The sequence below is a fragment of the Calliphora vicina genome, chromosome 2 (genome assembly GCF_958450345.1).
Source record: "Calliphora vicina chromosome 2, idCalVici1.1, whole genome shotgun sequence".
NCBI classification, from domain to species: Eukaryota; Metazoa; Arthropoda; class Insecta; order Diptera; family Calliphoridae; genus Calliphora; species Calliphora vicina.
Genome location: NC_088781.1, coordinates 15,549,028 through 15,562,933, shown reverse-complemented (window position 1 = coordinate 15,562,933; position 13,906 = coordinate 15,549,028). Strand labels below are relative to the sequence as shown.

At 33.2% G+C, this 13,906-nt stretch overlaps 1 protein-coding gene across 1 annotated transcript in view; it reads right to left on the bottom strand.

Annotated features, from left to right (window-relative positions):
• Positions 1 to 260: 260 nt before the first annotated feature.
• Positions 261 to 13,906, bottom strand: part of LOC135949914 (uncharacterized) — a 49,443-nt gene continuing 35,797 nt past the window's right edge. The window contains exons 4-6 of the mRNA XM_065499370.1: positions 820 to 1,082; positions 632 to 755; positions 261 to 532 (exon numbers count right to left, since the gene is read on the bottom strand). Of these exons, the coding sequence (XP_065355442.1) occupies positions 261 to 532; positions 632 to 755; positions 820 to 1,082 (659 nt within the window). The remainder of the gene's footprint in view (positions 533 to 631; positions 756 to 819; positions 1,083 to 13,906) is intronic.

Below are 13,906 nucleotides of genomic sequence, written 5' to 3'. Positions count from 1 at the left end.
CATACGAGTATTTTTATTAAGTTCTGTCATTTGCATACTTTGTTTCAAAATTTTTAGTTTTTTTTTCCAAGTTAATGACAGAGTCGTAGGTAGTAGTTAAGGAATTTGAAATTATCTTACACATACAAACACACACACACAGATACATTCATAAATATTTCATACAATTTTACATAAATTTCATACAAATTTTCACATGTGTTTTTAACATTGTTGCCTTTGCTGTTTATTCAAATGATCTTTAGTTTGAATTAACCCAGTTATCTGAATACTAAATGATGTATTAACTTGAACATACAAAAACTACTGCCGGTGGTGTTGCTGCTGCTGCTACTACTAGTATTAAGTCTAGCAATTGCCATTGTTGTTGGTGTTTGTGTTAATGTTGCAGATGATGTTGTTCTTGTTGATTTTGTTGTAACTGTTGCTGTTGAGGTTGCAAGTGTTGAGAGGCAAAGGCAGCATAATAATGTTAGTAGGTAATTAACTGAAATACCATTATAATGATGTATACTTCCGTAATTAGATGTACCTAGTAAGTGACAGAGATAGAAAATTATATTAATAACAGCAATATTTTAAAGGAAATTAGGTTGAGCTTTTTCTATAATTTATTTTTTAATGAAAATACCATGTGCTCTTGATTTGGCTGCTACAGTTTCCCGGGACTCTAGCACGGGTGCTTTTTGCGGACGATCTGACTCTACACTTTCCTCACGGCTTTGAAAATATAGCGAGGATATCTTAGCCACACACTTAGGAAGAAAATATTTATTAAATTTTTATTTAATTTTGAAATATGAATATAAATTTCATTACCTTTAATTTCATATCACCATTTTTAAAGTGATAGTTTCTTACTTTAAATTCCAGACCCAGTACCGCCACTTCCAGACCTTCTCTGCCAAAGATAATGTTGTCGTAAGATTTTAAATATGATCTATTGGCAGGTTCACCATTTATACTCCAACTTAAATGACACACTGGCTTGGAGGGATAGGAAGAACAGTTGACACGCACGTAATCACCAATTTGGTAACGCTGTTGGCCACCTATAATACGAGGGCCACGTGAGGGAGTCACTGCAAAAAAAAAACAAAAAGTTAAGCAACAATTTAATCTTTTGTTAAAAAGCTACAGTTTTCAATAGATCCTTTAAACAGAAATCTTTTTATCTAGGTGTTAATTTTGTAAATGAAATTTGTAACGTAATAAAATATTCATTAAAGTAGTTATTTCACTGCTTTAAGTTAAAATGTATTCCTTTTTTTGTTTGCAGTATATTGTATACTTATTTTATTAACTTAAAAATAAACCAAAATTTTCATACCTTTCTCGACTAAACTAAAGCAAAACATTACACAACCTTCAAGGCATAAATATGTATAAAAAATACTAAAAAAAATAACTAAAAAGTCCCTCTAAAATATAAATATGAATGAAAAAGTAATTTACAATTTCATAATTTATACAAAGACCGACACACATCCATATTTCAAAATACATATTTATATCAAATTCATAGTGGCCCAAATGTGTATTTTATATCCAGTCAAATCTATGTAAGAATGTGAATTTTTAACATGGTGTATAATGATTTGATAGGAAACCACTTGATTTTTTCCTTCTTTTTTTTGCTGCCACAAGTTTCTCCACATTCCTAACAACATACCTACCAACACACATTCTTACTGCGAAATGTTGATTTACATTTTGATGTGGCACATTTTCGTTGAAAAAGACTTTAAGGTAAAAATAAAGTATGAAAATTAGCATAAATTTGAAATAAAAATGAAAGACATTTTTCCACAAGTTCTTTTTAGTTTTGCAATGGGACAAAACAAATATTATTGAAATAAAGACAACATTTTTTTCTGTCTGTGTTAAGCTGGGGGCAAGGATTGGAAAGTTATGAAAAATTAGACAATAATGATATTCAGAGGCAAAACACACAAAAAAAAAGAGGAAAGTGGTATCAACATATTCATAAAATATTTAAATTTAATTTAAAAGTTTTAGTATTAAGAATGAAAAATAAAACAAATGCTTTAAGAACTTATTCATAGCGTTCGTAGCTTTAAAAAAAGTTAAAATAATATTCAGGATTCGATATTCGAAATGGGAAATCATCGGTCATAAATGTTTAAATTATAAAGGTATCAAAAAAAAATATACCGAACTCATGTCACCAAATGTTGTGATGATCGGTCTATAAGTTGTTATAGCTCTCATTTACTCAGTCGGTCTTGACGGACCATTGTTTTTTACTAGTTTTTTGAACGACAAAACTGAATTATTTGAGACAATTAGCCCAATTCGATTATTTGATATAATTTAATTTTTTTTTGGAGAAAATAAGCTCAATCCATGATCACCAAAATTTTTATTTAAATACTGATATTTAGTATGAAAGTCTCAATAAAATTGAAAACATTTATAACTTTTCAAATATTTTTTTTAATCAAAAATCGATATTTAGTCATAGTCTAGTCATAGTCATAGTCTAGTCATAGTCATAGTCTAGTCATAGTCTAGTCATAGTCTAGTCATAGTCTAGTCATAGTCTAGTCATAGTCTAGTCATAGTCTAGTCATAGTCTAGTCATAGTCTAGTCATAGTCTAGTCATAGTCTAGTCATAGTCTAGTCATAGTCTAGTCATAGTCTAGTCATAGTCTAGTCATAGTCTAGTCATAGTCTAGTCATAGTCTAGTCATAGTCTAGTCATAGTCTAGTCATAGTCTAGTCATAGTCTAGTCATAGTCTAGTCATAGTCTAGTCATAGTCTAGTCATAGTCTAGTCATAGTCTAGTCATAGTCTAGTCATAGTCTAGTCATAGTCTAGTCATAGTCTAGTCATAGTCTAGTCATAGTCTAGTCATAGTCTAGTCATAGTCTAGTCATAGTCTAGTCATAGTCTAGTCATAGTCTAGTCATAGTCTAGTCATAGTCTAGTCATAGTCTAGTCATAGTCTAGTCATAGTCTAGTCATAGTCTAGTCATAGTCTAGTCATAGTCTAGTCATAGTCTAGTCATAGTCCAGTCATAGTCTAGTCATAGTCTAGTCATAGTCCAGTCATAGTCCAGTCATAGTCTAGTCATAGTCTAGTCATAGTCTAGTCATAGTCTAGTCATAGTCTAGTCATAGTCCAGTCATAGTCCAGTCATAGTCTAGTCATAGTCTAGTCATAGTCTAGTCATAGTCTAGTCATAGTCCAGTCATAGTCTAGTCATAGTCTAGTCATAGTCTAGTCATAGTCTAGTCATAGTCTAGTCATAGTCTAGTCATAGTCTAGTCATAGTCTAGTCATAGTCTAGTCATAGTCTAGTCATAGTCTAGTCATAGTCTAGTCATAGTCTAGTCATAGTCATAGTCTAGTCATAGTCTAGTCATAGTCTAGTCATAGTCTAGTCATAGTCTAGTCATAGTCTAGTCACAGTCTAGTCATAGTCTAGTCATAGTCTAGTCATAGTCTAGTCATAGTCTAGTCATAGTCTAGTCATAGTCTAGTCATAGTCCAGTCATAGTCCAGTCATAGTCTAGTCATAGTCTAGTCATAGTCTAGTCATAGTCCAGTCATAGTCCAGTCATAGTCTAGTCATAGTCTAGTCATAGTCTAGTCATAGTCTAGTCATAGTCTAGTCATAGTCTAGTCATAGTCTAGTCATAGTCTAGTCATAGTCTAGTCATAGTCTAGTCATAGTCTAGTCATAGTCTAGTCATAGTCTAGTCATAGTCTAGTCATAGTCTAGTCATAGTCTAGTCATAGTCTAGTCATAGTCTAGTCATAGTCTAGTCATAGTCTAGTCATAGTCTAGTCATAGTCTAGTCATAGTCTAGTCATAGTCTAGTCATAGTCTAGTCATAGTCTAGTCATAGTCTAGTCATAGTCTAGTCATAGTCTAGTCATAGTCTAGTCATAGTCTAGTCATAGTCTAGTCATAGTCTAGTCATAGTCTAGTCATAGTCTAGTCATAGTCTAGTCATAGTCTAGTCATAGTCTAGTCATAGTCTAGTCATAGTCTAGTCATAGTCTAGTCATAGTCTAGTCATAGTCTAGTCATAGTCTAGTCATAGTCTAGTCATAGTCTAGTCATAGTCTAGTCATAGTCTAGTCATAGTCTAGTCATAGTCTAGTCATAGTCTAGTCATAGTCTAGTCATAGTCTAGTCATAGTCTAGTCATAGTCTAGTCATAGTCTAGTCATAGTCTAGTCATAGTCTAGTCATAGTCTAGTCATAGTCTAGTCATAGTCTAGTCATAGTCTAGTCATAGTCTAGTCATAGTCTAGTCATAGTCTAGTCATAGTCTAGTCATAGTCTAGTCATAGTCTAGTCATAGTCTAGTCATAGTCTAGTCATAGTCTAGTCATAGTCTAGTCATAGTCTAGTCATAGTCTAGTCATAGTCTAGTCATAGTCTAGTCATAGTCTAGTCATAGTCTAGTCATAGTCTAGTCATAGTCTAGTCATAGTCTAGTCATAGTCTAGTCATAGTCTAGTCATAGTCTAGTCATAGTCTAGTCATAGTCTAGTCATAGTCTAGTCATAGTCTAGTCATAGTCTAGTCATAGTCTAGTCATAGTCTAGTCATAGTCTAGTCATAGTCTAGTCATAGTCTAGTCATAGTCTAGTCATAGTCTAGTCATAGTCTAGTCATAGTCTAGTCATAGTCTAGTCATAGTCTAGTCATAGTCTAGTCATAGTCTAGTCATAGTCTAGTCATAGTCTAGTCATAGTCTAGTCATAGTCTAGTCATAGTCTAGTCATAGTCTAGTCATAGTCTAGTCATAGTCATAGTCTAGTCATAGTCTAGTCATAGTCTAGTCATAGTCTAGTCATAGTCTAGTCATAGTCTAGTCATAGTCTAGTCATAGTCTAGTCATAGTCTAGTCATAGTCTAGTCATAGTCTAGTCATAGTCTAGTCATAGTCTAGTCATAGTCTAGTCATAGTCTAGTCATAGTCTAGTCATAGTCTAGTCATAGTCTAGTCATAGTCTAGTCATAGTCTAGTCATAGTCTAGTCATAGTCTAGTCATAGTCTAGTCATAGTCTAGTCATAGTCTAGTCATAGTCTAGTCATAGTCTAGTCATAGTCTAGTCATAGTCTAGTCATAGTCTAGTCATAGTCTAGTCATAGTCTAGTCATAGTCTAGTCATAGTCTAGTCATAGTCTAGTCATAGTCTAGTCATAGTCTAGTCATAGTCTAGTCATAGTCTAGTCATAGTCTAGTCATAGTCTAGTCATAGTCTAGTCATAGTCTAGTCATAGTCTAGTCATAGTCTAGTCATAGTCTAGTCATAGTCTAGTCATAGTCTAGTCATAGTCTAGTCAAGTCATAGTCTAGTCATAGTCTAGTCAAGTCATAGTCTAGTCATAGTCTAGTCATAGTCTAGTCATAGTCTAGTCATAGTCTAGTCAAGTCATAGTCTAGTCATAGTCTAGTCATAGTCTAGTCATAGTCTAGTCATAGTCTAGTCATAGTCTAGTCATAGTCTAGTCATAGTCTAGTCATAGTCTAGTCATAGTCTAGTCATAGTCTAGTCATAGTCTAGTCATAGTCTAGTCATAGTCTAGTCATAGTCTAGTCATAGTCTAGTCATAGTCTAGTCATAGTCTAGTCATAGTCTAGTCATAGTCTAGTCATAGTCTAGTCATAGTCTAGTCATAGTCTAGTCATAGTCTAGTCATAGTCTAGTCATAGTCTAGTCATAGTCTAGTCATAGTCTAGTCATAGTCTAGTCATAGTCTAGTCATAGTCTAGTCATAGTCTAGTCATAGTCTAGTCATAGTCTAGTCATAGTCTAGTCATAGTCTAGTCATAGTCTAGTCATAGTCTAGTCATAGTCTAGTCATAGTCTAGTCATAGTCTAGTCATAGTCTAGTCATAGTCTAGTCATAGTCTAGTCATAGTCTAGTCATAGTCTAGTCATAGTCTAGTCATAGTCTAGTCATAGTCTAGTCATAGTCTAGTCATAGTCTAGTCATAGTCTAGTCATAGTCTAGTCATAGTCTAGTCATAGTCTAGTCATAGTCTAGTCATAGTCTAGTCATAGTCTAGTCATAGTCTAGTCATAGTCTAGTCATAGTCTAGTCATAGTCTAGTCATAGTCTAGTCATAGTCTAGTCATAGTCTAGTCATAGTCTAGTCATAGTCTAGTCATAGTCTAGTCATAGTCTAGTCATAGTCTAGTCATAGTCTAGTCATAGTCTAGTCATAGTCTAGTCATAGTCTAGTCATAGTCTAGTCATAGTCTAGTCATAGTCTAGTCATAGTCTAGTCATAGTCTAGTCATAGTCTAGTCATAGTCTAGTCTAGTCATAGTCTAGTCATAGTCTAGTCATAGTCTAGTCATAGTCTAGTCTAGTCATAGTCTAGTCATAGTCTAGTCATAGTCTAGTCATAGTCTAGTCATAGTCTAGTCATAGTCTAGTCATAGTCTAGTCATAGTCTAGTCATAGTCTAGTCATAGTCTAGTCATAGTCTAGTCATAGTCTAGTCATAGTCTAGTCATAGTCTAGTCATAGTCTAGTCATAGTCTAGTCATAGTCTAGTCATAGTCTAGTCATAGTCTAGTCATAGTCTAGTCATAGTCTAGTCATAGTCTAGTCATAGTCTAGTCATAGTCTAGTCATAGTCTAGTCATAGTCTAGTCATAGTCTAGTCATAGTCTAGTCATAGTCTAGTCATAGTCTAGTCATAGTCTAGTCTAGTCATAGTCTAGTCATAGTCTAGTCATAGTCTAGTCATAGTCTAGTCTAGTCATAGTCTAGTCATAGTCTAGTCATAGTCTAGTCTAGTCAGTCATAGTCTAGTCATAGTCTAGTCATAGTCTAGTCATAGTCTAGTCATAGTCTAGTCATAGTCTAGTCATAGTCTAGTCTAGTCATAGTCTAGTCATAGTCTAGTCATAGTCTAGTCATAGTCTAGTCATAGTCTAGTCATAGTCTAGTCATAGTCTAGTCATAGTCTAGTCATAGTCTAGTCATAGTCTAGTCATAGTCTAGTCATAGTCTAGTCATAGTCTAGTCATAGTCTAGTCATAGTCTAGTCATAGTCTAGTCATAGTCTAGTCATAGTCTAGTCATAGTCTAGTCATAGTCTAGTCATAGTCTAGTCATAGTCTAGTCATAGTCTAGTCATAGTCTAGTCATAGTCTAGTCATAGTCTAGTCATAGTCTAGTCATAGTCTAGTCATAGTCTAGTCATAGTCTAGTCATAGTCTAGTCATAGTCTAGTCATAGTCTAGTCATAGTCTAGTCATAGTCTAGTCATAGTCTAGTCATAGTCTAGTCATAGTCTAGTCATAGTCTAGTCATAGTCTAGTCATAGTCTAGTCATAGTCTAGTCATAGTCTAGTCATAGTCTAGTCATAGTCTAGTCATAGTCTAGTCATAGTCTAGTCATAGTCTAGTCATAGTCTAGTCATAGTCTAGTCATAGTCTAGTCATAGTCTAGTCATAGTCTAGTCATAGTCTAGTCATAGTCTAGTCATAGTCTAGTCATAGTCTAGTCATAGTCTAGTCATAGTCTAGTCATAGTCTAGTCATAGTCTAGTCATAGTCTAGTCATAGTCTAGTCATAGTCTAGTCATAGTCTAGTCATAGTCTAGTCATAGTCTAGTCATAGTCTAGTCATAGTCTAGTCATAGTCTAGTCATAGTCTAGTCATAGTCTAGTCATAGTCTAGTCATAGTCTAGTCATAGTCTAGTCATAGTCTAGTCATAGTCTAGTCATAGTCTAGTCATAGTCTAGTCATAGTCTAGTCATAGTCTAGTCATAGTCTAGTCATAGTCTAGTCATAGTCTAGTCATAGTCTAGTCATAGTCTAGTCATAGTCTAGTCATAGTCTAGTCATAGTCTAGTCATAGTCTAGTCATAGTCTAGTCATAGTCTAGTCATAGTCTAGTCATAGTCTAGTCATAGTCTAGTCATAGTCTAGTCATAGTCTAGTCATAGTCTAGTCATAGTCTAGTCATAGTCTAGTCATAGTCTAGTCATAGTCTAGTCATAGTCTAGTCATAGTCTAGTCATAGTCTAGTCATAGTCTAGTCATAGTCTAGTCATAGTCTAGTCATAGTCTAGTCATAGTCTAGTCATAGTCTAGTCATAGTCTAGTCATAGTCTAGTCATAGTCTAGTCATAGTCTAGTCATAGTCTAGTCATAGTCTAGTCATAGTCTAGTCATAGTCTAGTCATAGTCTAGTCATAGTCTAGTCATAGTCTAGTCATAGTCTAGTCATAGTCTAGTCATAGTCTAGTCATAGTCTAGTCATAGTCTAGTCATAGTCTAGTCATAGTCTAGTCATAGTCATAGTCTAGTCATAGTCTAGTCATAGTCATAGTCTAGTCATAGTCTAGTCATAGTCATAGTCTAGTCATAGTCTAGTCATAGTCTAGTCATAGTCTAGTCATAGTCTAGTCATAGTCTAGTCATAGTCTAGTCATAGTCTAGTCATAGTCTAGTCATAGTCTAGTCATAGTCTAGTCATAGTCTAGTCATAGTCTAGTCATAGTCTAGTCATAGTCTAGTCATAGTCTAGTCATAGTCTAGTCATAGTCTAGTCATAGTCTAGTCATAGTCTAGTCATAGTCTAGTCATAGTCTAGTCATAGTCTAGTCATAGTCTAGTCATAGTCTAGTCATAGTCTAGTCATAGTCTAGTCATAGTCTAGTCATAGTCTAGTCATAGTCTAGTCATAGTCTAGTCATAGTCTAGTCATAGTCTAGTCATAGTCTAGTCATAGTCTAGTCATAGTCTAGTCATAGTCTAGTCATAGTCTAGTCATAGTCTAGTCATAGTCTAGTCATAGTCTAGTCATAGTCTAGTCATAGTCTAGTCATAGTCTAGTCATAGTCTAGTCATAGTCTAGTCATAGTCTAGTCATAGTCTAGTCATAGTCTAGTCATAGTCTAGTCATAGTCTAGTCATAGTCTAGTCATAGTCTAGTCATAGTCTAGTCATAGTCTAGTCATAGTCTAGTCATAGTCTAGTCATAGTCTAGTCATAGTCTAGTCATAGTCTAGTCATAGTCTAGTCATAGTCTAGTCATAGTCTAGTCATAGTCTAGTCATAGTCTAGTCATAGTCTAGTCATAGTCTAGTCATAGTCTAGTCATAGTCTAGTCATAGTCTAGTCATAGTCTAGTCATAGTCTAGTCATAGTCTAGTCATAGTCTAGTCATAGTCTAGTCATAGTCTAGTCATAGTCTAGTCATAGTCTAGTCATAGTCTAGTCATAGTCTAGTCATAGTCTAGTCATAGTCTAGTCATAGTCTAGTCATAGTCTAGTCATAGTCTAGTCATAGTCTAGTCATAGTCTAGTCATAGTCTAGTCATAGTCTAGTCATAGTCTAGTCATAGTCTAGTCATAGTCTAGTCATAGTCTAGTCATAGTCTAGTCATAGTCTAGTCATAGTCTAGTCATAGTCTAGTCATAGTCTAGTCATAGTCTAGTCATAGTCTAGTCATAGTCTAGTCATAGTCTAGTCATAGTCTAGTCATAGTCTAGTCATAGTCTAGTCATAGTCTAGTCATAGTCTAGTCATAGTCTAGTCATAGTCTAGTCATAGTCTAGTCATAGTCTAGTCATAGTCTAGTGATAGTCTAGTCATAGTCTAGTCATAGTCTAGTCATAGTCTAGTCATAGTCTAGTCATAGTCTAGTCATAGTCTAGTGATAGTCTAGTCATAGTCTAGTCATAGTCTAGTCATAGTCTAGTCATAGTCTAGTCATAGTCTAGTCATAGTCTAGTCATAGTCTAGTGATAGTCTAGTCATAGTCTAGTCATAGTCTAGTCATAGTCTAGTGATAGTCTAGTCATAGTCTAGTCATAGTCTAGTCATAGTCTAGTGATAGTCTAGTCATAGTCTAGTCATAGTCTAGTCATAGTCTAGTGATAGTCTAGTCATAGTCTAGTCATAGTCTAGTCATAGTCTAGTGATAGTCTAGTCATAGTCTAGTCATAGTCTAGTCATAGTCTAGTCATAGTCTAGTCATAGTCTAGTGATAGTCTAGTCATAGTCTAGTCATAGTCTAGTCATAGTCTAGTCATAGTCTAGTCATAGTCTAGTCATAGTCTAGTCATAGTCTAGTCATAGTCTAGTCATAGTCTAGTCATAGTCTAGTCATAGTCTAGTCATAGTCTAGTCATAGTCTAGTCATAGTCTAGTCATAGTCTAGTCATAGTCTAGTCATAGTCTAGTCATAGTCTAGTCATAGTCTAGTCATAGTCTAGTCATAGTCTAGTCATAGTCTAGTCATAGTCTAGTCATAGTCTAGTCATAGTCTAGTCATAGTCTAGTCATAGTCTAGTCATAGTCTAGTCATAGTCTAGTCATAGTCTAGTCATAGTCTAGTCATAGTCTAGTCATAGTCTAGTCATAGTCTAGTCATAGTCTAGTCATAGTCTAGTCATAGTCTAGTCATAGTCTAGTCATAGTCTAGTCATAGTCTAGTCATAGTCTAGTCATAGTCTAGTCATAGTCTAGTCATAGTCTAGTCATAGTCTAGTCATAGTCTAGTCATAGTCTAGTCATAGTCTAGTCATAGTCTAGTCATAGTCTAGTCATAGTCTAGTCATAGTCTAGTCATAGTCTAGTCATAGTCTAGTCATAGTCTAGTCATAGTCTAGTCATAGTCTAGTCATAGTCTAGTCATAGTCTAGTCATAGTCTAGTCATAGTCTAGTCATAGTCTAGTCATAGTCTAGTCATAGTCTAGTCATAGTCTAGTCATAGTCTAGTCATAGTCTAGTCATAGTCTAGTCATAGTCTAGTCATAGTCTAGTCATAGTCTAGTCATAGTCTAGTCATAGTCTAGTCATAGTCTAGTCATAGTCTAGTCATAGTCTAGTCATAGTCTAGTCATAGTCTAGTCATAGTCTAGTCATAGTCTAGTCATAGTCTAGTCATAGTCTAGTCATAGTCTAGTCATAGTCTAGTCACAGCTTTCTCGAAGTTTTTATTAAACGAAATGTTAAGAAACGTTTTTTAATTTTAGATGAAAATACTTTAATGTAAATTAAAATATGTAGATTGAATATTTATTTACAATTGGGTTTTTAAATTTTAGATTAAAAACTGTGTATTAATCAAATAATTTATTTTGGTAACTGTTTAACAGAGATTAAATTTCTTTCTACTAAATTGTATTTCCTTTACTAAACTACTTATATGAACAACATTATATTTCTACATTTGTAGCTTGTTTCCATTGAAAGTAGTCTGCATATAAAATATTTATGCAGAAAAGTCTGAGTTAATTTTTTTCTTCAATTTTATATTTAATTTTGTTTTTCTGCTGCATATAACACATTTCATTTACTATTCTCGGAGCCATTTAATTTTAATGAGTTTATAAAAGAAATTGATTTTTTTGCTAGTGTTGCATTTAATATGGGCCCGACACTCGTTAGCAAAATACTACAAGAATATAACTGCAAAACGGAGCATAGAATTGTAAAATAAGGGCTCGAGTTGTAAACAGAAAAATAAAATAAATTTGTGAAATAATGAAAATGAAGAGTTTTATATGGCAGCAACAGAAACAGAGCAGTTGTAGCAAAACTGGCCATTTTTTTTTGCTTTTTACTTGAAAATGTTGTAGTTGCAAATAGTTTTAGCTGGTATGTAGTGTTTTTCTCATTTCTAAGTGAAAAAAAAGTATTGCTTGTTTATATTTAGTTTTCTATTAAGATTGTAGAAATATGCAATATTTTTGTTTAAATGAAAATACACTTAATGTATTGCATAGGAATAATGGCTATTTAAAGCAGTCTTCAAGTATTTAGTGTTTTATTTTTTTGTGGAGGAAATAATTCACTCTCAACTTTTGATTTTTTTTTTCTTTTAATATAAATTTAATTTCAATTTTCAAATCGTTCGCTTTTATTTCCTGTATTTCTTTTCTAGGTTTGTAACTGTTTTAAAAATTGGGTCATTTCATTTAGTCAAGATCTGTTAAATAAGTTTTTTTTTCTATTTATATGTTACCATCTTAAATTACAAATCAAAGTGTCTTTATTGGTGAAGATGTTTTTTATATGTTCCCAGGATATGATTTTTTTTTGTTTATAGTGTATAGTACTAGACATACATATAACTTTAGTTTGAAAATCGATTAATCGTTTAACTATTATCCAATTATTTCTGCAAATGATACAATTAAATTACAATAGGACATTATTTTCTGATCACACATATTTCGAACGAAATTTAACAGGTGTTTTGTTATTGTAACAAAAACAAAATACATGTAAAACGTCCACTCAAAGCACTCGTTCGCTATAGAAAAACAGCACATAAATCTCTCTTCAAAATTCTCTTTTTTGAGTGAAAATCGTAACTCTGGCCATATATTTTTAATTAGAAAAAGATCTTAATTTTGTGATCACCCATTAATTTCCTTTTAAATTTCGAACGATTACTTTTGTTCCTAATAATTTAATACTCTAGTAGCCAAACGTATAAAGCAGACATTAATGTGCTGTTTTTCTATAGCGAACGAGTGCTTTGAGTGGACGTTACAATAACAAAACACTTGTTAAATTTCCACTCAAAGTACTCGTTCGCTATAGAAAAACAGCACATAAATAAAATATAAGGCACCCAGAAACTTTTCAACACTTATTTTCATTGCAAGTCAGGCGCAACGAAGTAACATTTTGTTTTTTCTTTTTTTATTTTTTGTTAAAAGGCCATTAGTTTAATGTATTTATGGTGAAAAATTCCTTAGTCTTTATTGCTTTTTATACATTTATTCATTATTTTTTTTGGTTCTGCTCTAAATTTTATTTCTGTTTTAAGTATTTCGCCAAACAGTATTAATTGTAGTTAAATGGAATTTAAAGATTAAACTGTAAAAGTTAAGAATAAATAACTTTGATTTGTTTTCTTTAAATAAAGCTAAATTTTATGGGATTTGATTAGGCATATTTACAGTTTGTCAATGTATAGAATTTACATTAGATTTGACTTAAACTTAAAGCCATCTTCTATGGTCACTTTATAAAGTTTTAGTACTGATTATTCCATCGAAAATAACAAACCGGTTTCAGTCCCTAACAATTCTTGTATAGATGATATCAATAATTTCGAAAAAATCAGTCGAATACTCATCAACTTTGAAAAGGCATTTGACACCTTTCATCATTGTAGTTTTGGAATGATCTTCGCTGAATGCCAGAGAAACTCATAGAAGTCGGTACAACACATCTAGTTGTTCTGGCACTTGGGAGGGATAACAACAACGCAACGAAGACTCCAAAGAGGACGTTGTAAATAGCTTATATAAGGCCCTGCAAGTCTATGACCAACTAAAGTACATGTGAATTTCCCAACATATCTTCAGACACAGCAAGCTAAATATATTAAAGAGTTGTGTGAAATACGTTTCCTTATACGGAGGTAATATATCATGAAATGCATCTCACTGTGATTTAAAAGCAGTTCGAGTTTTCATCAACCATTGCCTCAACGATTACCTCTTAATCGTTTCTTTGTAAGTTCGGGATCGACTTAACGCAGGTTCGGGTTTCTGTGTTGAAGATCATGCTTTGTATTCAAGTTCGATTTTTATGAAATTCGGATTTCTTTATTCAGGATCGTGTTTGCAGCTGGTTTAAAAAAGTAGTGTTTCTACTCCTGTGTAAAAAAAGTTGTATTTTTAATTCTTTTTTAAAAAAAAGTAGTATTTCTCTTTTTTTTTTTTTTTTTAAAATTTATTTCTACTCCTTTCTTTAAAAAAAGTAGTATTTCTGCTCCTTTTTTAAAAAAGTAGTATTTCTACTCCTTTTTTAAAAAAGTAGTATTTCTACTCCTTTTTTAAAAAAGTAGTATTTCTACTCCTTTTTTTATAAAGTAGTATTTCTACTCCTTTTTTTTTAAAAAAGTAGTATTTCTACACAT